We start from the raw sequence: 26,266 nt of genomic DNA, 5'->3' as shown, positions 1-26,266 counted from the left end.
TTGAACTCCAGATCAAGCCCCAAGGGAAAAAAAAAAAAAAAAAGGGACAGCCAACGTAAGAAGAAAATTCCTCCCCCTAGAATTTCTTATCACTACTTCTTGGGGGAAAGTTTTGCAAGGAAAAAGAACTCATTGATCTGGATGAATAAATCTTGTAAGTTCCAAAGCTTTCCCTGGAGAGAGCAGCAATCTTGCTTGTTACATCTTAAAAATGCAGCAAAATGAGACGATACCATTTTTCTTAAGTTGCATTTGTATGAAGAATGTGAACTCTCTAATTTACATTTCATTTTATTAGCCTTCCTTTTAGCATATTAAAAGTTAATTACAAATCAAAACTTTTGATGCAGATTGTTGGGCATCCATTCATTTCCATGGAGGCATAACCACGATCTGTGTGCAGAACCACAGCAGAGGAGGAACAGCTGGCAGGTTCTGTCAGCCGAAGAGCATCCAAAATACAGCAAATTCTCCATAAAGCAAACAAAGTATGACCCCACGCGTACCAGGCTGGGGTCAGCAATAAGTCCTTTACCTGCTGTTACTGCTAATTCAACTGGAAACGCGTACTTGGATGTTTTGGCTGCAGTTAAGAGACCCAGTTCCTTCGGTGGAGCAGCATGACATTAAAACTAAGCTTGTGTAACTGCTGGCTGACAATGGGCAACAATTCTACATCCCTGCTCCCTCTCCTTGAAGGAAAACTAGCCAGACAAAAACTACCTCTGCAGAGGGAGAAGCAGTAAGTACCTAAACACTGACAAAGAAAACCCCTAACTCACCCCAGCTAGGTGAAACGTTAAGACCTCCTCAGAAAGTCAGGGCATTTCCAGTAGAAGACAGATTCAGAGGAGTCAGCTTTAGCTGGTACCTTAGAGGGATTAAATCGTTCTTAATGTGAGGGAGCAAACGGAGATTGTGACTCAAGATGCAGAGGATGCACCAACAGCTGCAGGACCTCCAGAACCTCAGAACTCACAAATCCATGTCCAGGCAGGGAAGGTATGCACATTTAATTACTTCTGTCTGCATTTCTGCTTTACTTGTGTTATCTGAAGGAAAACATCAGCTTTAGAGCACATGTTTCACATCCTTCAGCTTGCATATGCCTCTAGAGAGTTAAACCAAAAACCTGGCTGTTTACAGCTGTTCAGCACCCTATTTAGGATATTTCCAAGGGATTCAGCAGTTCCCTTTTTTCTTCTCTTTTATGCAAAAAGCCAATATTGGAATGCAAGGGCTACAAACATCGCCTCAGGTTAACACCACACATGACAAATTCATGTGCACAGATATTACATAAGAAACACGTTGGCTAGCGTAAAAGGAGGGGGTGGGTTAAAGAGCTTTCTTGGGTTTTTTAATCATTTCTTTGGTAGAAAAGATTTCATTTAAAGCCTTTAAAGTGTGATGAACACACTCCATTACAAACAACTCACTCAGCTACCCATGAACCGTACTTCTGTGACAGTTACACCGTAGGGAGGAAGCACAGGGACGAGCAGAATCAGGCACTCAGCATCTCTTGTAGCCCACACGTTCAAAGAAGAAATGTCCATTAAACTAAGTGGTACATCTCTGCTCAGGAGCAGAGAGGATTATTTCAACGCGTGTGAAAGGAGGCAGCTCTCTGGCAGAAGGCAATCGCCAGGGCTGTGCGGCAAAGCTGCGCCTGGGTGGGACACTGAGGCAGAGCAGGAGAAAGATGCAGCTGCCGCTGTTCCCCGTGTTTAGGGAGGACAAGTAATGGCTCTGAGAAAATTAATAGCTTTGGGGCTTTAAACTGGGAGGGAAAGGGGAAAAACAGGTGAGAGCTGCTTGGTATTTTACTAGAAGCAAACAAAAGAGCTGAGATTTACTACAGGACTGGTAGAGTGAACTGGAGATGGGAAAGAAACTGCTTGCAGGGAGACCCTCCAAGGCATCGCGGTGGCACAGGTGACCCCCACCCCAGCCTTGCGTGGGGGCTCTGGTCCGTGCAGGCTGAGCCACCGCAGCCTCGCGTGTAGAACGGGTAAAGAGGGGAGGATGATGGGGAGGGTTACAGCGGGTTAAAACAGGCAGTGGGAGAGATGTCACTGGAGCGCGTATTGCCACTTGTTCATGTTCACTTCATGCAAAAGGTCAAAAATTCTCTCGCATGGTGGTTTTTGGTTTTAAAAAACAACCTAGAGTGGTTCACAAGCATTTTTTCCCCCCCAGCACCAAACTCTTACATACACTATCTTAATAAACATCTTCCCATTGGAGAGGGATAAAAGGCATTTTGTTTTGATTTCATTACATTTCCTGAAATTGCTTTTTCCTTTCTGCATTTTTTTTCTTGCCATTCAGCTGTGGTGGCCCTCACAGAGGGATAATGCAATAACACTTCTGACAAGGTCAGCTTTCCAATAACTTTGCAAATGGCATTTCCCAATGATGAAACAAGCACAGCTTTTCTTCTTTTGTAATTAATATAATAGAAATGTCAACCTGGGAAATTGGGCTCCAAAGGTAGTACGTTATCAACAGAATTTTTTTTTTAAAAACCAGAAAGTGTTTTCTTATCCATAAAACTGAAAATACTATTTACATAGTAAAACTACTGTTATAAGTGCAAAATAGAAAATTTCTGCAGCTTATGCATGCGTTTGAAAAAGAACAGCTACTGGGAAGAAGAACAGTTAAATTGCTTAAATTGCAAATTTAGACACCAGATCCTTTTGAGAACTGCGCACTCCTTTTGCACATGCCCTGCAGAAGCACACAGCTCTGTGCTGGGTGCACATACTGAAACAAACCTTACTTCATAGCCATGCTTATCTTTAATCTAATCACGTGTTTAGTGCACAGAATTACTCTTCCCAGCTACTGTCCCATCCATGTAAGCAATAACAAGCAGCTGTTGGTCCTGAACCTACCTGTAACCTATGTGTCTCCCATGTGAGGCACAGAAGAAAGGGTGCAAGAGCAGGGACACCTCCAACTGCTTCTCCCAGTGGAGGGAAGACCCTGCTGCTCAGAGGGAGAAAGGGATTAAGAGGATCTCTACTCCCTGGAAGTGCAATGAGTTCTTGACATTGTCCCTATGGAGGGACATGGAGGCACTGTCCCATGGAGGCTGAGCCCATGGGACTCACCTCCTCTATCTCAGTCCAAACCTACGTGCTATATAGTCAGGTAGGTCAAAGCTCTACCTAGGACCTGCTGCTCATTGTGGTCTTAATCTCTCCTTAAAATGCACATAAGGACAGTGAGCCCTGAGTCCTGTCATCCAGTTCCCTCTATATTTAGTTTTTACAGCTTCTTACAGGCACTGAGGACATGCAAACATGAGCTTCAGAGTGCCATTGGCAGGGTGGAGAGAACTGAACGGAGGAAGCTGCTCTCACATCTTGGGTGGAGCAAAGTGGGTGGGGGGAAGAGCATTCAGCTGCAGCAAAACAACAGATCTTGCAGTTACAGCACGGGCTGTCACAGCAAATTAGCAGAATGCAAATTTTTCTGTGAAAAATATTTGCCATCAATGTCAAAGCCAGCCCCCAGGTGTTCGCAGCTCCCAGGCATGAGATCAGCACAAGCCTTCTCAAACACTTGCGGAAAAGCAATCAGTTTAAAAACGCTCTCCCCTTCAATTACTTTCACTTCAGCCACTTTGCCTCAATTCCTTCCACACAGTCTTGCGGCACCCAAAGTAACAGTGACTAGAAGACCAAGTAGGGTGCAGTCTCCGCTCCCCTCAGTGCTGCATATGGGAGCAAGCACCTGGAATGGTACGGCGCTGGAGTAAGCACATTTCAGTTCCTACAGATCCAAGACAGTAGCAGGCAAAGGGACACATTTGCTGGAATCCTTAGAAAATTATTTTTCTTCATTACTCAAGGAAAGTAAGAAGATACAGAGACACAGCCACAGACAGACATATTTAAACATTGCTCTGGCTCTCCTTCCCTACACTTAAAAAGCAGCTTGGACGCCCCATAGGGTTGTGGATCTTCCGTGAGAAAATTGTAATATAATAATCTCATTACAGCAATCAGAATTCATTAAGTGAAATTAGACCAATTCCTGACATTTGCTATAGTTTCTGTTAAATAATGTCGTTGTCTCTATCTGAAATACTACTTAAGCAAATGTGCTCATAAAATAGAGAACTGTTTATTTCTCCTCAATGCAATAAACCATGGGTCTAACGCCATTTCCACAATGCTTTGAAAAAACTCATTTGACTTCTAACATTCAGCAATTTAAGTAACGCTTGACCTGAGACGTTGTGAACACGAATTGAACAAAGTAGTTAGTGCTGCATGACACTGTGCCAGGAGCGATCCTAAACTCCTCAACCCTCCAGACAGTCCTTCAGTTTTATAAAGAATTTGGGTCCTCCTTTGAAAGGATGCTCTGAGTGACTGGTGTCTGAGTAGTGCAGCTGTTCTTACCAGAGGCTCACATCACATGTTGAAATAAGCTACTATGCAATTACTTAATTATCTCTCTCTCCTAGCCTTTAAAAAAAAAAATCCACTGCAATTCAACTTGAAGCAAACCCAGTTAATCCAGTTTTATGGCTGAGAATTAAAACAGAGAGAAGTCAGAGATTCAAAGCTGCAGTTCTTGTGGCAACACCACCACTCGAAGAGGCACAGATATTAATGTCTTCAAACCATAAGTATCTGAGGAACAAAGAAATGCAAAAAAATCTTTTTTGTGCAGCTTCTCCTACCTAGTATTTTAGAGGCTGCAGTTCAGAAATCCAAGCCCCTTCTCCTGTCCTTGGATGCCGCCCAAGCCCACACCTAACTTCACTCAGCCACTTCTTGCTGCTTGCCTTTCCCACGATTGTGAGGTGAAGAAGTGATGTTTGTTTTGCCCAACTTCCCTTAACAATAACTTCCCCATTCCACCCATCCATCTTCCCGCTTCCTTCTCTGCCATATCCGCTCGACCATCCTTCATAATTCCGGGCTGGGGAGCTAAGTAATAAATGTTACAGCACATGCATCAAGGGAACTATAACTTAGAATTACCTGACCTGGGTGAGTTTAAATTCTCAGCCATAACATTGGATTAACCTAATTTCTTTTTATTGAATATTTTACCTTTAGAAGTCCTACAGTCCTTTTCTCTCAGAGAAATACGAGAAGTGAAGGTCGAATAAATTCTTTTATGGGTATATATCTAATTTTCATAATCTAACCTCTTAGCATTGAGCATTAATATCTAGTGGTGGTAGGACAAAGCAGAATTCAGTCATTTCCCAGTATTCTGGGAAAAAGATCACATTTCTAAAGCACTTCAAAAATATCTCATAAAATAACACATAACTTTTAACTTAGCTGCATATTCTGAATTGTTATAAAATTTTTATAAACTCTCTAAACACTTTGCTTAAATAGAAATTATGTCAGACATAACATCAGAAAGAATACAGAATGCTGTCCTTGTGCCTCCATCTCGAAAGCATCAGATACAAAGGTAGTAATGAAGGCTGTATTTTTATCATTACAAGGTTTACCAGATACATAAAAAGGCAAGAGAAAGAATTACACAGAATTCATTCCCAAAAAATTGCTGCAATAATTATTATGAGTTCTTTCGTGCTTCTAAAAGGGAAAGGGAAGCAAGGTCCAGAAGTCAACTCATCATCTGCCTCCAGGCTGGTCATTTGAAGCTAACGTTCATTATTTCCACATCGAAAGCCCTTAGGCGACCAAGCTCTACTGTGACAAACCTTCATGACTCCCTGAGATAAATTCCTACAGGTACCCATACAGGTACACAAAGAGGGAGAATATCCAAAGTCAGTGAAAAGGCAAATTTATCCACTAGCTACAAAGAATTAGGGCAACACCGGATCAAGAGCAAAAGGTCCTCTCACCAGAGAGGACCCAAAGGAAAGCAAGAGGGTAAGGGCAGGCCACGCCCCCCAGCATCTGCAGTGCCCACAGCCAGCGAACAAGCTGGGTCACCTCAGATCCAGAGATCCCTTCAACAGATGCAGATTGACAAGTCAGAAACTAAGGGAAAGCTTAGGCTTGGAAAAGTCATTCTGGAGCACAATAAAGAAGTGACAACTCAACAACTCTGCAAATTCCTTCATTCATTAACAAATGAGTGGTAAACCTACAACCAAATCAGGCAAAGTAAGCAAGTCAACATCAAACAAAGAAAACCAAGGAAAAGAAAAGCATGGACTTGTCTGGGAGCCCATGCCAGAAAACATGCATTTCCCCTGTCTTTCAGAAATCTGCAAACGTCCCTTGAGAAACAGTAATATTATCTGGTTTAGTTTAAAGACAATTCCTCCTTCCAAATGAAGGTTTTTGTGCTTCGAAAACTGCTTCGAAACTGCTACGGACAGTCTCTTCGCCAAACACATGGATTTCAGCTCTGCTTGTCCATTCTTTTTAGAGAGACTCTGCAATTGTATTAGCAAATGACATCAACGGGCCTCATGGAACAGCCTGTTTCAACAGAAAATGGCTTGTACTCAGTTTATCCTGGAAGACAATTTCCATTTGCTTAATATAGTCATGATATTTCACTGAGGTAATTATACTCTTAGCTATCAGTAACAATTAAACCCTTAGACTGCGGTTGCTTAATAAAGGTCTCAAAATAAATAACACATTCCAAACACAATATTTTAAAATGTCAAGCATGCAAATAAGATCTTGTAATGAATATAACGAAGCATCAAGTATAAATCAGCACAGTTAGTCTGTCAATGTACAAATCTCTGCAAAAATTGCCGTTGGAGTATTGTGGGATTCTGATCAGCACACCACAGAAAGGGCAGCACAGGCACCGCAGATCAAACCATTTCATTAAATGTTACGACTGGTTCATGAAAAAGGCAGTTTGAAGGCACCAACACTGCTCTATTTCTGTAGCTGCAGAGCTGAGTGACTTTTGTAATGCAGTCAAGACCACGGTGAGGCTAATAAAAATTTGTATTTGTTCTTCTGTATTTTCTGTAGCAACTTCCATGAAAATTAGAGTCAGACCATTCCATTACAAGCTAAATAAAACCCACAAGCAGATAAATTAGGGGGTACAGACAAAGCAGAAAAACCACTCTCAAACTCTGAGGCCTAGAGATATTTGAAATCAAGTCAACATCCTAGAAACTTGTTACATATGGAAAGTGTGAGCACAGTTTAAAGGTCCTTACAAAATAGATAACAACGTGATTAAGAAAGATGAAGTAGACCACTGACAGATATTTAAAAAGGAAAAAAAAAAAGCCCATATAGGAAAAGTGTTATCAGAATAAATATTTTCAGAATCTCCTTGGGGAGCATCCATTGCAGGCAAAGAGTGGTACCTCCAACGCTGCTACATTTGGGAGGCAGCTGCTCAAGCTCCAGAAGGTGGTTAGATGGATCAGGACTAAAACATGACACAGTAACTAACTAAAAGTTACTCAAAAAAATCACAACAAGGGGAAATAAAACCATAGTGTTAAGAGAAATCCTCCCAGAACTCCTTTTCTCTGAAGCACCTCCACCCTACAAGACACAAGGCTACCGGAAGACCAACAGAAGCAACCGCATAACATGGTACTTCCTCAACCCCAACAGAAAATGTCTACAGCAGCAGTCATCAAACCCGCAAATCTCAATTTCTCCTCACAAAACTCAGGATGCTTTATCCAGCAACTCAGAGATTCACGTGTAAACCACGAACACGAAGCCCAAGTACCATCCTGCATCAGACTGCACTCGGGATCAATATAACACCAGCTAACAGCGGGGGAGAGGGGAGATTTTTAACAAAAGCATCTACCTCATCTCTGACCTGTTAGTCCTCATCTTTCAAAAAACACAGCCTACAAGAGAAGTCTGGGAATTAAAATTCATGATGTTACTGGATACTAAAAATTACAATTCAGCAGAGACCTATTCAAACCCTCTGCACTCCACAGGCAGCAATTACCTCTTTCTCTCTGTCCCACAGCGGTTAACAATCTTCTCTCTTCCCTTGCTATCATCTCCCTCCACCCATAACTACCAATCACCTTTCCTCTGACATTATTTAACTGATTATATTAATCAAGTTGAAATTCAAGGGAACTGTGCTCAATCTCAAAGGTTTTTGAGTCTCTTTCGAACACAGAGTGCCTTGTCTCCCCTCCTCTCAAGCACGCAGGATGATCTAGTAAGTACCGCCTCACCTGACAAAACCTGCCTTGTTGAATCACAGAGGAGGGAGCAGTGGAATCGCTTTAAAATGTGTGTATTTGCAGGCATAAAAAGGAAGATAACTTCCATGGGTTTATGAAAATCTACCAAGGGGAGACATGGTGAGCAGAGGGAAAGGATTGGCAAGGGTCAGGCTGACAGCAGCTAACAATCACACGTAGAGTGGCAGCACAGCTGGTGATACAGGAGTAATGGCACTGCTTAAATGATACACATGGAGTCATGGAGGTACTCGAAGGAAGGAAGCAGAATCGTATCACAACAGCCAGGTAAACGCATTGGATACTGCCCATAACACAGAGTTATGCTCAGTTCTGCCCCAGAGCCATCCGTGCTACCTGGATAGAGCACAGGGCACGACACCCAAAAGAAGGTCTGTCGCAAGGCATCTGTTTGCCAGACTGGCTGGTTTTGTTGCTACTGAATGTAATATTGAGTGCAATATTTAAAGTTACGTTTTTACATATCCCAGAAAAAGGGTTAATTTACCTCCCTCACTGAACCCCCAGAACTTTAAGATCCTTCCTTGTAGTTTAAAACTGCCTACTGCCTAAGAAAAAAACATAACGCAAGACCCGATACAACAGAGAAACCATCAGCATTATTTTAAATCTTTACTGATTACAAAACAAAGCAGATGGCAAATCAAGTCATGAACTCTGCATCTGCCATGCTTAATGAACAGTTTAATTACCTAGCCCCATTTCTGATGCATCTCTGCCATCCTTGGCTCTGGGAGTCACTTACACGCTTTGCACTGACTCTTGCGAAGAAATCTCCAGGAACATGTGCTATGAGCTGGAGTTGGTTAATCAATACTTGTTTAATCTCCAGCTTTTATGATGATAGCCTAAATTATGTCTCAACAGAAACAGATTTCCTATCAGATCACATGATCTGGTTGAAAGCTCAGAAAACAAAATGGAATTTTTCAGCCTCTTCTCCAGGCAGTGGAATACCCAAAGGCAGACAAATGCACAGACAGGAAATAAACACAGCAAAACAACAACATCCAGCACAATCACATTAATTCATTTGCTGCATTATGCCTTATGTGAGAGCAAAGGATGCAATTAGGACAGTGTGTGTTCACAAAATCTGCTATTTGAGAAGCAAAGTGGACTCATTTGGGATAAGTTCTAAGAGTAGCTGAAATTGGGCCTCACATTTTGAGTTTTGGTGTATGCAAACAGGCAAGAGCTTCTCCCGAAGGATCATGTCTCAGCTGCAAAAAGAGCAGGGCATTTTGTCTCTGCCCACCAGCTCTGTGCACAGAAGAAATCACTGTCTTAAGGAGTCACTGAACCACGCACTGCAGGTGAGGAGGCCGGCAGGCCTGAACCCTAACAGCAGCTAAGTATGGAATATCTGATTGCGACCAGGTAAAATCACGAGGAGAGGAGGAGGTGACCACCCTAAAAAGATCCATGCAAGCCAGCTTTCGGCCCTCCACATTAGAAGGCTTTGCAAAACCTTCAGCGTGCTTTACGGCTTTTCTCCAACCTCACTGCTGCTGCGCAAGGTCCATTTGTGCCTCCTGAAAGGTGCCTTCCTGAAGAAAGTAGACCAGAGCTTCGTTTCCATTACATACTGAATTAATCAGCTGCTTGCACTCAAATTCTAGCCATCCAGCAGCAGAATCGACTGTTTTTAATAAGCCTACTTCATAAACAAAGACCAGGAGTAGTGTGCAAAGCTTTCAGAAAAAGAGAAATACTCACAAGCTTAAGGACAACACAGAAGTCAAACATAAAACTGTGTAGGTAAACATGGCATTCAAAGCCAATACAGCACTAAATCAAACAGGAAACAGGGCAGAGGTGGACCAGGCATTCCTCAGCATTTCAGATATCTCCCACTACCGCTGTACTGGAAATACCTCACATAAAAAAGCAAAGATTAAAAATTTCCCTAAAAATCTAAGCAAAGCCAAAGCAAAAAGACGGCACAATAGACAGCAAACCCAGCCAAATGGATGTCTAAGAGAGCAAGTGAATACATCCCTTCAAACATCAATTCCTTTTTCATCACCTTAAGTGAACAAAGTGACACTCCAGGAAATATCTTCAAGCCATCAATGTCTGAAAACCTCTCGGGTGTCCAAATCTAGTCTTACGTTTCACTGAAAACACGGAGATCAGAAAACTTAAGTCCTGTCCAGATTTACAAGGACATACGGGAGAAAGTAACCAACTAACATGTTCTAAACAGCAGTTTGTCAACAGGAACAACCAGGACACAGCTCCTACACCAGTATGCTGCCGGAGGTGGAATCAATCAATTGGGCTGGACGACTGCACTAGTACATCAAAGACTGGAGAACGCTGTTCTTCAAGTCTGCCAGGGAAGAGAGATTTGTAGTGAGTCACTGGAGTACTCCAGACTGACAGCTGTGCCAATTCCAAACAGGAAACCAACTGGAAAGGCCCAAGTAAGGTCAAGAAAGCCCAAAAGAAACAAATGAGGCGAGGAAGCAAGCAATGGAGGGAGAAGTTAAATGCACTGAAATGGAAACAGGAGAGCAACCGAGAAAGACTGAGACTGTGGCAAGGAGAAAATTACCAAGACTGAACAAGTGAGACAGGTAATCTGTGAAAGCCAAAAAGTATTGCTTGAATCTTGAAGAAAAAGAATTCAATAGCCATAAAAATAAGCTGGGAAGGAGTCAGATTGGCAAAGCAAGTTCCTCCTGAAGAGACTATATTTACTACTAAAATATTAGGTACTGCTGTTATCAAATGAAGAAGAGCTTACTGTTGTCTATTGATCTTTTAAAACATATTCAGGACCTGAGGCTTCCAGGTTACAAATTGAGCCCAAAGAAACGACAGTTGTTACTGCACTAAACTTGCACTGTTAAACACGTCTGCTGCCTTTCAGTCCTTATTTGCTCAGCATACAGGAACAGATTCACTGCCCTACCAGAGGGTCAAACATACACAAATGCAAAAATCACACTATCAAAAGCACTGGCAATTCAATCATATACATAATAGTCTCCCCAAAATTAGATTTTCACAGTCCTATTTAACAAGACAAAGATTCAACAGAGAGCTCATCTTTTCCATTCTCAAATTACAGAGCAGCCCACTGTTCTACTGATGCCACTAATTAGATGATTAAATACCATTCTAGGTGATATGCTTTCAATGTAAAATAATTATTTTTAACAGGGAATATATTTGCTCAATCTCATTTTAAATCACGATATCATACTTTTTAATTAAATGAAATTTCTTTTTCTGATTTTGCATGAGAAGAGCAACCAGTGGGAGAAACAGTAACAAGGCTAGATTGCCCAAGTACCATAATGCATGTACTTCTTCTCAAGGGACCTCTAGCAGTCTCTGGGCAGAATATAAATTTTCAGAGAACAGCAAAGTCTTTATTCCTCTAAAACAGGTCAGCTGAGGAATCTTTCAGCACACTGAAAACTTCCAGTGTCAAAATACAAGTTTATTTGCCATGGTCTGATGAAAGACGTTTCCAGCTTTTCCTCTATTCCTCCTTCAGGAGGCGAATAAGCAAGGCAGCAAACAAAGCAAGGGCTCTATCCTTCTATATAAATTAGGGTACAATCCATTACGTGACAAAGCACTGTTGTCTTTTTGTCCAGTACTTAAAGAAAAGTAATTATATTTTGTGTTCTGTGTCAAAACATGTTTCTGCTGAGGACTGGAAATATGTTAACAAAGGGAATATTTTAGAAACAATCTGAGAAACTTCCTTCAGGGCTGAGCAGCCCAGCACAATGTTATATAGCAGAGAGGGTTGTAAAGGAAGGATTTTTATCAGCTTCAGTATCCAACTTGTGTCATATCCAGCCATGCCAGTATCAAACTACAACAGGATGAAGGGCTGTCTGCTACTGCAGGTGTTCCAAAGACTGAGAAGAGATGCCTTTTGTGTTTCCTGCTGAGAGGGTCTGGTCCATCCACTGTGACTGCAGTGCCTGCCTCGGTGTGAAGCAGAAGGAACTGCTGTCATTTTTCTCTTCTCACTTATGTGACTCTCTGTGGCACCAAATCATGCAGCCGGAAGACCTGATAGAATATTCGCTTGTAAAGTGGTTGCTTCACGCTTCAATAAGCCCTGCTTACCGCAGCACATATCACAGCTCCATTGACTCAACAATGACACAGAATTACACAGAATTGGGTGCAGCACAATTAAAACCAATCAAAATGCTTTAGTTGACACTGAAATTAAAGCCTAAAGCACAAGCAATGGAACAGTTCCTTTCCCTCCTGCTCAGACACTCCCACACCAGCATCTTTCCTCCTCATAGACACTGGTGTGCCTGGCTCCCTCTCACGTGCTTTAACTACTTGAGCCTGACCTTACGCAGACATAAGCTTACTTACGTGAGCAGCTTTAACGTCAGGGAGATTGCTCAGATGAGCAAAGTTTTGTAGGGCGTATTCTTGGAAAGTGAAGTCACTATCATTCTTTCCCCAAAGGGAATTATAATCCCTTTGGGGAAAGAGCACTCTCAGAATTTAATATAAAGTTTTCAATGCTCTACAGACTTCAAAATTATTGTACAGAATTTCATCACGAGAGCATACCTGATATAGGATAATGCAGACTTCTTTGATATATCCTATAGAAAGAATCTTAAAACGCATTTTCAATTTACTGGTCTAGTGCCTGCCATTACATTCAAAGAGACTTTCAGCGTAAGAGGAAGGTGAATCTCTTGCTCTCTAAATTGTTTTTCCACCGGAACAGTTGACAAGGTGCTGTCATTTTGCTCCCTTTGGTAAAGGAGGCGATGCAGCCCAAGCCATTATAAATTCCCTTCAGTGGCTCAAAACACTCTAGCGACAACATGATTCAATTCTCTGCCCTCACACCAATGCTATGCCTGAGACGAAGTCACATATCACCAACACAGCATGAACCCAGATGGGGGGAAAACTAGCAAGGAATTAGGATGTACTAGTACTTTTATTCTAACACAGCTCTAAAGACAAGTTTCACGTCTCTTATAGCACCCGCTGTGCAAAGACCGCATTGTGGTACCAACATTGTGGTACCAGTTACAGAAGTACCACCACTGTGGTACCAGTTAAAGAAGAAATGGCAAGGACTGCACCTAGAGGAAAGAAATAAGGACACGGGCTTTTCCAAACATTATCTAGAAACTCACCTTAGTAAGTAGCAGTACACGTTTCTGCAGCCGTCTGACCAGTGCTTCATGTTGTTCACGCTTCTTCTTCTCGTCCAAGAGCTGGCTCTGAATCCGTAGTATTTCTTCCTGCAGCTGCTGCCGGGCCTTCTCCAGTATTCGGGCGCTAAAAAAGACAATACAGACCTGTAAAATCTTGACCACTGCCTCGTAGATCAGAAAAACCTGAGAGGAAAAGCATTACCACGATATCAGGACACTGGGGCTAGTGCCATTTCATCTTACGGCTGCATCACTGGAAACAAGTTGCTGCAGCCTCATTATCAGATGTTCTCAGAAACAGATACGAGAGAACCATCCCAGTGACAGCCTTCTTGTTCAGCGAGACCATTACTGGAACCTCACATACACAAAGTGTTAAAATAATTGCATATCTATTTCAAAATCAACCAGTTTGCCTTTGAGAAGATGCCTTCTTTTCAACAAACAACGTACAATCTCAGGTTCTACTGTATCTTTTAATGTTTTTCTAACAAAATAGAAGTAAAACTGAGGTTTCATATGATCTGCTTTGACAGGCAGATAACGTTCAGCAAGTAATTATAGCCACCACCTGCACATTGCTCTTGCCAGCAACCTCGATTGGAAGAGAAATGTCATCTCAGGCCAGATGATTAGCACTTCTTTTGCAATGTCGACATGATCCTCAATTAAGCCAAAATAGTTTGGGTCCCTCTTCTTCTCAGCTATCTGTGCAGCATGATGCACAATTATCCATGTATTCCTGGAGATGTTCTTCATGCACACCCTTCGGGCACTCGGTCTGCTGCTGGGACACTAACGGACAGCTGTTCCAAGGCGCTCGTCAAGCAGCTCATCACAGATCAAGTATGTTGGCAAAGTACTTGATCAATACCAAGATAAGAGTCAAATAATTCTTGTGATTGTCAAGAGTTGCTTCATCATTTACATATGACAAGTTTATCCAAGACTGCACTAACCTTCAGTATTTAAAAAGGAAGCAGAACATAAAAAAAAAAAAAAAAAAGCATTGCATACAAGTCAAAAACCCTCAAGCAAGCTAGAAAGATCAAAACCAACATCTCTAGCTTACTCAGGAACAGAAGATTTTTGTTTCTCTGATGCTAAAAACAACACTGGAAAATTTATGAGTGAATCAGAGACATGTTCTTTATCATTATAATTAAAATAAATAAAAATGTTTTAAACTAGAAGAGCACCATTTTTAAGGTAGTGTTTAGATAGACCGAAAGGGACACTCTTAGCTTAAATCAAGTACATCCTGCGCTGCCAGGTCACCAGATCATACTTCTTGGGAAAATTATGTAGGAATTCACCAAAATCCCCAAGCATTTGTCCCTCTACCTCAAAATCGTCTTCCTTGAAGACAAATATGCATTTTAAAACACTGGATGAACTAGAAGACTGTGTAAAGCTCCAGTTCAGTGTGGAACTATTCACAGACCAATTTAATAATCAGGGACTGTGAAATAGTGTGTTCATTGCTGTATTCAGGTGGGAAAGTTCATCAAGAGGGCTTCAAATCTGCATTTGGAAATGGATAATTTCATTACCAGGGCACCACTACTCCCTTGGTTCTGTTTTAATTAATCAGTTAAAAAGTGAACTTGTGCCCAAGAGCTGTATCTATGGTGATGGAACATGAAGTGGCACCAGCCTTGCACTGGATGCTGTCTTCCCCATCCCAACCTCAGCAAACATTTCAAATTCAGTCTCATAGATATTTAATAGAAACACTAGCCTTTTTCTTATTGAACCACACAAAAATTCCACAGGATAAAGTAGAGAATCAATTCTTGGTGGATTCTACAAAGTAAATCCATATTAAAAGATTTCCTAGTCGCCAACATCCAAAGATAATAATTGTCAGGTTGAGTCCTGTCATACTGTGAAATAAGAGACAAAATTAAGTAGTATAACCAAGACATCAAATGTCACAAATACATACATGTAACTCAAGAAGTGATTACTCGCAGCATACAAAACCCACATCACTCAGAAGTTACCGTTACCAAATTACAAAGCCGCTCACCAGGGCTCTCCAGCCCACGCATTTGTTGGAGGACAGCTAGCAAACTCAAACGTGCTCACACCCCAGCTGCTCAGTTCACAACACAGCATCCTACACCTCACACCCCGCTTCGGGGCAATTTGGGCTGATGGTAATTTCCAGCAGACGGACACAACTTGGGTGACATCTTAAAATGTAACAGGAAGAGTCACCACTCAATGCCTCTCAAAATCCTAGGCTTAAGCCACCTATGCCCCTTTCCATGGGGCTTCTACTAAGACAGACTTAGCTAAGATTGTGCTAAGACAGACTTCACGCCCATGCAGATGTGCCACGCTACCCAGTTTGCCACAGGTCAGCCTCCCAAACAGGGCAGAATGGATGGGTGAGACCAGGTGACCTCAGCCACTGTGTTAAGATTCATTACAGTTTGTTCAACAATATTCTTTTTTTTAAGCATAGGGTAAATATATCAGTACAAAAACTTCATCAACTGTGTTATAACAAATTAAATCACACTACAGAAACCTTACTGCAAATATTATTTGCTCTATCGAAGAAACTTAGTCCTGATTAGTCAGAAGAGAAGAAAAAATGCAAATATAAGATTAAATACTACAAAACAGCCAGAATCTTGCATTTGATTATTGCAAAACATTTTGATAGGACAACGGAGAAATCTTTTTTTTTCTTCATCTCCCAATATTCTGACCTATTTCTATAAATGCTGACTGGACTGACAGATTATGACTGAGTTGACATTCACAATGAAAAATTACATATGTACTACGTTCCCTTCCTGAAATAATGAAAAATATTTGAGATTCACTTCTCATGGAGAGCACAGACAGAGCCGCATACACACACCTCAAACTAGGCTGGAAAACTGGTGTTTTCAAACATGGGAAAAACTAAGTCAAGGGAGACAAGTGGGCAATTTCCTCAGTCATTGCATGGTGTCTGGAAAGAACACCATCAGCTGTGTGTAGTTCACCCTCGGATCAAATGTAGTGTTAATGTACGTAATGTTTAAATGCCAGAGATGTCTATGAAAGCAGAGGCAACACTTAAACTCTCTCGCTGACTCTGTTACCGTAGGTTTCCCTGCTATACGAAGTGTGAAAGTCAGCTTCCTTACAACTCTCCACACCATGCCAAAGCAAATTATTGAGATCCTTTCTTCCTCTCTCAGGACAGATTGATAATTCTTCCAGACACTGAACCAAATACAACATAAACCATCTCTAGAAGAAAAAAAATCCAAAAAGAAAGTTATGTTCCTTCATTACACAAAAGAGGATTTGAAAGAAGGTACCCAGCATTAGACATGGGCACATCTCTTTCACACTGATGGCACCTATGGCGTTTCAAAAGTAATTGCTCACCCAAAATAAGCACTAAAAAAATAAAATAAAATAGGCCCCAAAGTTCTCCATTCAGCATAAGCTTGGAGAACTGGGATTTTTAAAAATCTTTGCAAGTTCAAAGTAAATCTTTTAAGTCTTAAAGAGAAAAAGTCGTTTCTGTTTATCAGGCTATTAATGTTCCTCGTTCCACATCCCAGTGAATGAGATGCCAACATCTTTCTGTTCTGAGCTGTTGAGACTCTTCATATTTTTCTCTTTCCTTCCATAATCCACTTTAATGTAATCTTAATGATAAAACTTCATTTTCCAGAATGTTCTTTGAAAGACTGAGAACAATGACAGCTGAGAGTGAATGCTGGAGCTATAAGATACATTTTAATAATCTCCTTCAAAAAATTACAAGAGCAGCTAACAGCTTTTTTTTTCCCCCTAATGATGCATAAAATATTATTTTAATCATTCCATCCTTTCAGTAGCCACGTTACCACCTCAGAGACACTGAAAAAGTAACAGGGAAAGCAAACAGGATGCCAGAACCAGTCTGTATTTCAACCTGAGTGGAAAACAAGAGGTCCACAGCAGCACAGAGACAATTAGAAGAGCAACACTGTCTGGGTCAGGAAACTGCAACTCAGGATAAGACGAGACACTTGCACACAGCAGGGCCAACTGTCAGATACCAGGATCGCGTCAAAGAGAAAGCACCGAAAATCAGAGAGCACGGATGGGAAGAACACTGAAGATGTACAGAGGGAAAACGCAATGACACATATAACAGAAAAAAGAAACACGCTGCAACTATCAACATTGTCATGACAGAGTCCAAAATAAAAAGGTTAGCACACAAGCTAATGAGGCAAAAAGGAGCAAGGGAAATTGTTTTGTAGCAAGACATTTGGATGAAGAAAAGCACACCCGCTCCTGAGGCTTGACAACTTGCAGCCTTTTCAACGTATCCACACATCCATAGACAGTACACCCAGAGACGTAAACCACACTGGAGACTGATAAACAGAGAGCTTCAAGAAAAATGTTATTTTTCATCCCAGTTCTTCCACTCCAGGTTTTATAAGCCAATATGAAAGCATGCCTCTCCTCAAGGCTCCTTCCAACCTCCAATTTCTGGCACGGACTCTTCCCCGCCCTCCAGCCTCTGCCTAACCTGCCTCGACAGGAACCCCCGTCATCTGGGATGGGAATTAAAAAGGAAAAATACACGGGAGATGATGATGACAAAAATCATCTGACTTAAGGGACAGGACACAGGAAAGAAAAGGTGGGGCTTGGCAAAACAGAAAAATTTCCATCTTATGTTTAAAGGGAAAAAAAAAAAGATCCATTATTAAATGCTGCTGAAAAGACAGATGGGAGATCCAAGAACAGTGCTGCAGAACGGAGCTGCCTCAACTAATAAAATTTAAGGCAGGCAAACTAGAAAAACAAACATCAGGAAGGAGAAGATAATTTTAGTGGTACAAGTATTTCAGCTCAAAAGTCAAAGGTTTGGGTGCTAACTTTTATTAAAATAAGATCGTTTGGCATTTCATTCTCTGTCCTTTCTCCTTCACTTACAGAACAGCAGCGGCATCCATCCCTGCTCTCAAACACCGCACTGCACCTTGCACAGGTGGGAACTGTGCAGGCCAGCATCTCCACGCTATCAGTTACTTGGTTACTGCATTTAGAAGGAGCAACAATACCAAATATTAACATCTTTAGTGGAAGCTATCACATCGGTTATATTTTATTTAAAGCTTTAACTGTACCTTATGGATAGTCCTATGAAATACTGCTACAGAAAACACTGCTCAGAAGAGTCTACAGAGAGTCAGTAGGAAAACAAGCTTTCTTCTTGCTATTTATTTCTCCCAGGTCTTCAGCAAACATCTGCAAAATTTCTCTTCATTCACATTTTGTATTTTCTTGAAGATCTTTTATATAACTCACCATCACCAGGCTTCCATAAATCACAAATAAGCAGTTCATACGTCACGTTGCTGCTCTACATACGAGGAAGACTTGAATCATACTGAATTTATAATGAGGGAACAACATAAAGAGAATTATTTTACTAGTGTGGACAGATGAAATGGGCAAGAAGCAGAAAGATGTCTGGCACTTTACTTGTACACTGACAGTATGTTTTATTGTTGAGGCAGTATTTAATTTTACTCCCTAACCAGTAGTATAAATACCAGGCTTAGAAATGCAGTCCCTTCAAAGTGAACAGTTACAAAATAAAAATAACAAAATTTATGTCCCAGCCCCAGTACAATAGCCATAATTGACTGGCAAGAGCTAGGATTTACTAAAAGAAATTCACATCAGGCATCCTCTGATTCCTTTCATTACGGGGTCAACACGCACGCTGCAATGCATGCAGCTTTGCTGACCGCAATGATCCACGGAAACCAAAACCAGGAACATTTCCAAAACTCAAAGGACAGGGTGGCTCTATCTGAAAGGATATTTAATCAGCCACTTGAGGTGAGATTTACTGTCAGGCTAATAAGCATGCTTTCCACATCCACTATCAAGATGAGAATGAAAGCAACATCTTAATTAATAAATGAGAGACTTCTGTGGTTTCTTTTGGTTTTAAGTTGAAACATGAATAGTTTGCCAAACACATCCATCGCTGACTTCTGGAATGTAAAATATTTCAAGGCTGAGATAACTACAGGCATAAACATCCTTTTTCTAAGCTTCCAAGCCTGAAGTCTTCCTAAGGCCAAAGCTTCTATTAAAGGCATTGATCTGGTGAATAAAACTTTTACTGGTATTTAAAAACCACAGAACCCACATTGCTTGTTGGATGCCTAGTAACTTGAAAATGGTGCCATCTTCAGTAAAACTGGCTACAGGAGAAATCAAGCTGATACACAAAGTGATTTGTAATAGCTTATGTAGACAAATTTATTAAGGGCTGTTGGTATGTCCAAATTCTCATGGCTTTTGTTCTGAATCAACAACAAGTCAGGTAGACTTACATCCTGACCAAATCGATTCCCTTTGCAGTGCTTGGTAGAGAAGTAAATAATAAATATTCTTAAAATGCAAATAATTAAAAAGCAGGAGTTAAAAACAAGTCCTCTACAATTATCACCACAGCATATAGCCTGCACAGCATGTGTCATCTATCTCTGTCATAATTCTGTATGTGGCATTTGGCAATTATGGAGGATCGCCTATTTTTAAAGAGCATTCACTGATAAGGATTTTCCACTCCCACTCTGAGATAAGAATAAGTTAAAAGTGTCTTTCCAGCACTGCAGAGAACAGGATGCACACTACGGCAATGCCTTCTGACCACAGACTGATACACCGAACTGAGACAAGATGTTCCCCAAATTGTTCAAAATGTGTTAGAGTGAGTTGGGAAGAGAGCATCTCCATTCCCGTTATTTCAAGAAGACAGCCAGGTTCATTTGGTCCCCTTTGCAGGCCCTGGTTTTTGCTCTCCTAACACCACCGGCGGGTGAGGAAGGTCAGGAAGGATGGAAGGAAATGCATGGAGCTTCCGCACCAAAATGGCTGCTCCCTTCCTCATCACACCCCACACCAGCTTTGAACAATCTGTGCAATGCAAGGGAGCAAAATACCGCAGAAAGGGAACTGTCATAGGAGGGAAGAAAAAAAAAAACACAAACAAAAATCCAAAAAACAACCCCAAGGAAGAATTTTGAAAGAAAAACTTTTCTCCAGCCAGGATCCAAGCATCCTCTCTGCAGCTGGCTTTATTTACATCATCTAATTCAAATTCCAAATGCTTCAAAGTGTTATTACACTTTTTTTTTCTTTGAAAACAAAAAATGACAACAACTGAAACAAAACTGGGAATGAGAAAACCCAAAGATTGAAATAATTACTAATCAAAGCAGAGGCCTGTACATGGGATGGTGAAGTCACTGGCCAGCTCTACCCAGTAATTTCTCTTCATGTCGGCTCTGATGAGTTTTATATTTCTAACATTTCATCAATTTGAGTCACTAAATTCAATTTGCATTCACAGATAAACAGAGAGGGAGTAATAAATACTCTCATCTGACCTTGAAGTGTGAGACAGAAAATTGCCCTCCATGATTTCATTTCAATCTGAACCATAATGAATAATGCAGCTGGCCCATCAGTTAACCGATCTATAATCACACCTGTGGGTTGGATGAACTCACGGCCGTGCCTAAATATGATGAACAAAGTCAAAACTTCTCACTTTCTGTGCTAGTCTTTTTCTGCTCCTCCCTCCCTATGGAGACTAAGCCTCTACCTCTACACCTCCCCACCAACCCCACTCACCCCTAAACACACGTGTCTGAGGGGTTTCAATTCACTGCACAGTCAAAACTGGGAAGCAAGATGAAGGCACCGCATAGTTTTCTTGAGCCAACCCAGTATTATGTGCATTGTATAAAATCTCCCATAAAAGCTCTAAATTCAGTAAGGGCTCTCCCTCGCAGCAAGCTGTCAAGTCACAGGCCGCACTCTCCAGAGCCGGTGTGAAGCACAGCAACTCAGCGCAGACAACTCGTGACACGGACATCACGAGTGACTGAGAACATATTCAAACCAACACTCACCATGAGAGCAGAAAAGTCCTCTGGGAATAGGCAGTATGAGAGCTGAGGAGCTGTAAAGCATAAAGGACTGACAAAGAGAAGTGAAAAAAGGAAAACTTGCTTCAAGTAGGGAAAGAAGTGAGTAGGAGAATGGTTGTGCTGAACCAACTTGTCAGCAAACAAATCTGCCGAAATTTGAGGCTCTGACAGTTAGATAATAGCTTATCTTAATAAAATAAAGAAGATCAAAGTTTTAGATGAGAAAAACAAAACATTAAACCCTCCACTGCAATATAACAAGTGAGCCCTCACAGACTCGTGACTCATTACAGCTTCGTGAAGGTTCTGCAGATCCGTTTCAAATGACCTTTTCCAATGAGACCTCATTTCCAGTGTGCATTACTGTACTCCACAGTGAAATGAGTATTGCATATTACTGTTCAGTCACTTTTTTCCCCCTAATATCTGGATCTAAGACTACTCAAATGAATTTACAGAAGCAAAACTGTCTAAAATATTTCTTGCAGAACAATTCAGTGATGGACCCTCACCATAATTCTCACTAAAATTCAAAGCTACAGCTCAGCATTTCAGCGTCAGGCTTTTGTCAGCGAAAACCCCTCCAGGTTATGTGATGAAAACTTGTCTCGGTTTTCACTGGGGACTCGGAAGAGAATTCGTAACCAATACTTGTTGACAACAAATAAACCCAAACAATTAAGTACTACCCCCTAGCACTTACCCATGGGACACTGGCACAGATAAAAATAAAGGAAAGGCTGAAAAGTCACTCAGCTATCTATGGCAAGTGCTTCGACAGACTGCTGTTCTTGGCTTTTCTTTCTCACAAGCACCAATTTAACTTCATCTCATATTCACCTCCCACCTGCTTTGACTCAACTTATGTCAAAGCAGTCTGCCATGATCCAAGCCGTATTAGATACAGCTTTATAGCAGACCTGCTAATCGCTCAATCCAAAATATGGAAGCATATTAAGACTGCAAAGGTCTTAAAAATTCCATGACCAAATAACCTGACCTGAATTTTCCAAGAGCCACTGTGTCTTTGGGCATAAACAACATGACACGGTAATGCATGATCTTTTCTACCATGCTCTAATAACAAATCAGGATTTGCTGTAAACTACATCTGTTTTCTGCAGGATGTCTGCCTCTTTCGCTGCAGAATTTGGAAGATCAATGAAGCACAGAAACTGCTTAAAGAGAATGGCCTCACATTAATGCAACTGAAAGTCTCCCAAAAATACCGGTTCCGATTCTTGCCTATGCCAGAGGTCCTAACTGATACCATTAACTTCCCAAAGGCAGCCCTTGGTGCTGAGCCCCAGTGCTGGGCACATCAACAGCAGCTCCTCATAACATATGAAGCCTTGGCTAATGCTAAGTGTTTTAGAACAAGTTCTAAATATTACAGAAAAAATATCCCCAAAATAAGGCTACATTTTCTCCTTGGATTGCATCTGGTACAACAAGGCTAGCATAAGAAACAACTAATAAATTATTAAATTTTTCTGTAGAAAAACACGAATAGCTGCTCATTAAGTCAACATAGTCCACCATCTCTGCCAAGTGAAAAGGAAAACCTGCACGGTATAGGAAACTAGAGTAAGGAGATACCAGGTGACTTTAATTCTGGCATCTCCTACCCTCTGAGAGCTTCATCTTGCAACGCTGATATGGCCTTCCAGCTACCTATTTTCCATATGGGACAAATATCACATTAAAATTGAAAAAAAGAAAAAAACATAAAAGCAAGAACATATATCTACGAACAAGAATGAGGAAAAACAGTAGAGTTAGCTGAAACTGTACCCAAAACATCCAGCGTGGGGTAAGCTTCATTGCAGTTAAACTACTTTTTGTGCATATCCATTTGGGGCATGTACACAAGCAAACACAGACCCACCAGCAGAGAAGAGCTGGTCTCCAGCCATCTGGTGTCAGATAATGAGACTAAAGAGACTGGGATGTTTCCAAGCTAGACTATCACACCATGAATACCTGCCATTCCTTTGGCACTGACTCTGCAGCCCCACTCCCCGTAAGCCCAAGGAATACTCCACACCCTCGCTCTGCTCCCCCAGTACGTCTGGGCGGCTGAGCAGAGGCAAACCGCTCTCTCAAACACTGCTTCCAAGCAGTGATGTCTCCCTATGAAAAGGTTATGTCCAGATCAAACTTAACTAATGAAGTCCCGCTAACCTTATTCCTAAACATTCTGTGGATGTTTGTTTTCCCTTTTACCACCCAGAAATCCACACCCAGAATCGTCCACTGGACCATTCACACTGTGAGGACTTTTTCTAATTTCCATCCGCTACGTTAGCTCAGAGAACCCTTAAACCAACACAAGGCAAGAGGAATAAAGCTGTCACTGTGGAAGCAGAACTGCCAGAACAACTACATTTATAGCCCTGTTACATCAATTCTCCTGCATCAATATTTTTAAATGTTTAATAAAACAATACTACATGCTATTGCAATCTTTTTGTAATGAATACTTTATACAGAAACCAGCCAGGTGGACAAGTAAATAGACTTTATGGGGCAGTTTCAGGTTTCAAAATCACTAGTGAGCAGAGAGGTCAGACGCTTTATTTTGGGGTGAAGTTGTGACAGGAAAATGAATGTAAATACATGGCAACCATGTCATCTTGTTTCTGTGCCACTCATGAAAGAACAGCTCTGTTCAATGTCACTTGGTTTCAGCCAGGTGGTGTCACAAATCATGCACCAACCAGCTCCATGCACCAACCCTGAAATGCTGGAGGGAAGGGATGGTAGTGCAGCACGGATTCAACAGGCATGGGGTGAAGAGGTTCTGCCCTCAGCAGTGCAGCACCATGATACACCACACGTGCACTCCAATTGTTTCCATGGTGCTTTTAACCCAGTAGTTTTACACTGGGTTAAAACACAGTAGGAGTCCTCGCACGATCAGTATCCCAGCTGCAGGGTTTGTAACAGCTCATACCATCACATCTACATCTGGAACACCGCGGCTGTATCCGGAGGGATGCAGAACTCACCTCCTCCTTTCCAAGCCAAACATCTGCACCACTGAAGTCACACAACAGCCACTAACTTAGGCTGCGTGAAAGCTCCCTTTAGGCTAATCCACCTCAGCTTCCTGGGGAATTGCTTATGAGACATTTTTGGACACTGTAGTTGATTCAGTACACTTCACCTCCGTCTTTCCTGGGACCTGGAAGAAGCGCAGCCTTTTTTTCACCTTCATGGGAGTCTCTCCACAGCAAAATCAACACACAGCTACAGAGATAATTTGTGGAACACCAGTGCTGTTTGCAAACATTGCTTCTTGCAATGCAATACTAAGTCCTGCATCATTCCCAAGAAAGAATGACTTCTGCCAGACCCTCCAGTCACACCGGGATTGGCTCTGCTTCATCTGCTTGCTTCCCAGCTCCCAGCCCACGGTGATTTGGGCATGCACTTCTAACATGGCAACGATTCTGGCTCCCATTCTGCCTTTTAATACTCACTTGACCATAGTGGCATCACTTCTCCCCTCTCCATCTAATGGAGAACAATGAAGACCAGGCTTGCCACCCAAACTCTTACGCCCTTGTCAGATGTTACTCTGGCCAGTACCCAATAACTAGAAAGAACTGATTTGATGCAGAAAATCAGACATTTAGCTGCACTATATTCTGCTGCAGCAGTCTGAGGAGAATGAAAACAATTGAGTCTGCAAAATCGTGAGTGGCAGAAGGTGAAGTAGAAGCAATTGTTCACTGCCTCTTTCACTAGAAGAACTCAACAAATTAATGGAGGGAAATTCATCATGGGCTATTAAATAGAAAAAAGTAATCACCTTCAGCTCAAAAAAATTTTAAGCTTCACACTGAGGAAAACATGAGAAATATCTCTGCACATTTGTTCCTTTATTAGACTTTCTCAAAGCTTCTGGCATTGATCCACTTGTTTAGGCTGATTTTTGATCTGATTGCAAATCTGTGGAAAAGAGTTAAAAAAGAGGGTTTGCTTATTTTTAATGCACACCAATAGATCTCATCTAGCTTAAATATTTTTGTTGCCTTTTCTTAGGTGAATATTTTTTTCATTTAATCTCTTTCATACATGAGTCACGTACAATTTCCAAACTAAAATTAGTAGCTGGAAAAAAAAATTTCTGATCTCACAGGTGCAGTTTGCCAGCTCTTGGCTGTGGCAGCGAGCGGTCCAGCTGATCAGACTCTGCTACCATAAGCATCCCATTTAAAAAAAAAAAAAAAAAAAAAAAAAGAAAAAAAAGAAAAAAAAAAGATTCAAAAACTGCCAAACATCTCCTAGTATCTAAGAATTAAGGCCATATCTGTTGTTTATAAATATATCTGTGGCCAGGTTTCCTCAGAGTTTAGAATAGCTAGGGCATTTCTGTAGAGAACTGCTTCATTCCCTTTGCACTACGTTGCAGGCCAACGGTCACTGCACAGCGGAGCTCCAACGGGATCATGACTTTGCTATCCAAAAGGTGCAGCCTTTGGAGTGAAAGGAGATCCTCTCGAAGAGAGGAGATCAAAAGTGGCTGCAGACCACAGGTGTCCCACAGGTGCCTATAAAGATAAGGCTGAGGTGCATAATCTGGGCTGTTCAACGGACACAAAAAGAGGTGAGGTGACTGGAGCAGCAGATGTTATGGAGCAGAACAATCAGGCTGATCCTCAACTTGCCTTCTCTTACCAGCCAGGACTCCTCACAGCCCCTGTCTTCACCTATTTCTGTTATAACACAAAAGGACCCTGAATCAACTTCTCATGCAAGAAGAGATCTGCTTATGATCTTCTCTCTGGTTAACAGACACACAACACAACAATAACAAGTAGGACGATCAAAGACAAATTTCAAAGACCCAAATTTTCCAAAGAGCTCTTCTTTTAAATGTGTATCTAGAGAAACCAAACATGAACTACATACAAACCCAAAGGGCA

At 41.5% G+C, this 26,266-nt stretch overlaps 1 protein-coding gene across 1 annotated transcript in view; it reads right to left on the bottom strand.

Annotated features, from left to right (window-relative positions):
* MAD1L1 (mitotic arrest deficient 1 like 1) overlaps positions 1-26,266 on the bottom strand; it is a 366,820-nt gene that overhangs the window by 242,539 nt on the left and 98,015 nt on the right. Inside the window, exon 11 of the mRNA XM_086760107.1 lies at positions 13,339-13,483. Within this exon, the coding sequence (XP_086616233.1) occupies positions 13,339-13,483 (145 nt within the window). The remainder of the gene's footprint in view (positions 1-13,338; positions 13,484-26,266) is intronic.

This window comes from Chlamydotis macqueenii, chromosome 15 (genome assembly GCF_036417535.1).
Source record: "Chlamydotis macqueenii isolate bChlMac1 chromosome 15, bChlMac1.mat, whole genome shotgun sequence".
NCBI lineage: Eukaryota > Metazoa > Chordata > Aves > Otidiformes > Otididae > Chlamydotis > Chlamydotis macqueenii.
The sequence above is the reverse complement of the archived record's forward strand: the minus strand, read 5'-3'. Positions and strand labels throughout refer to the sequence as shown.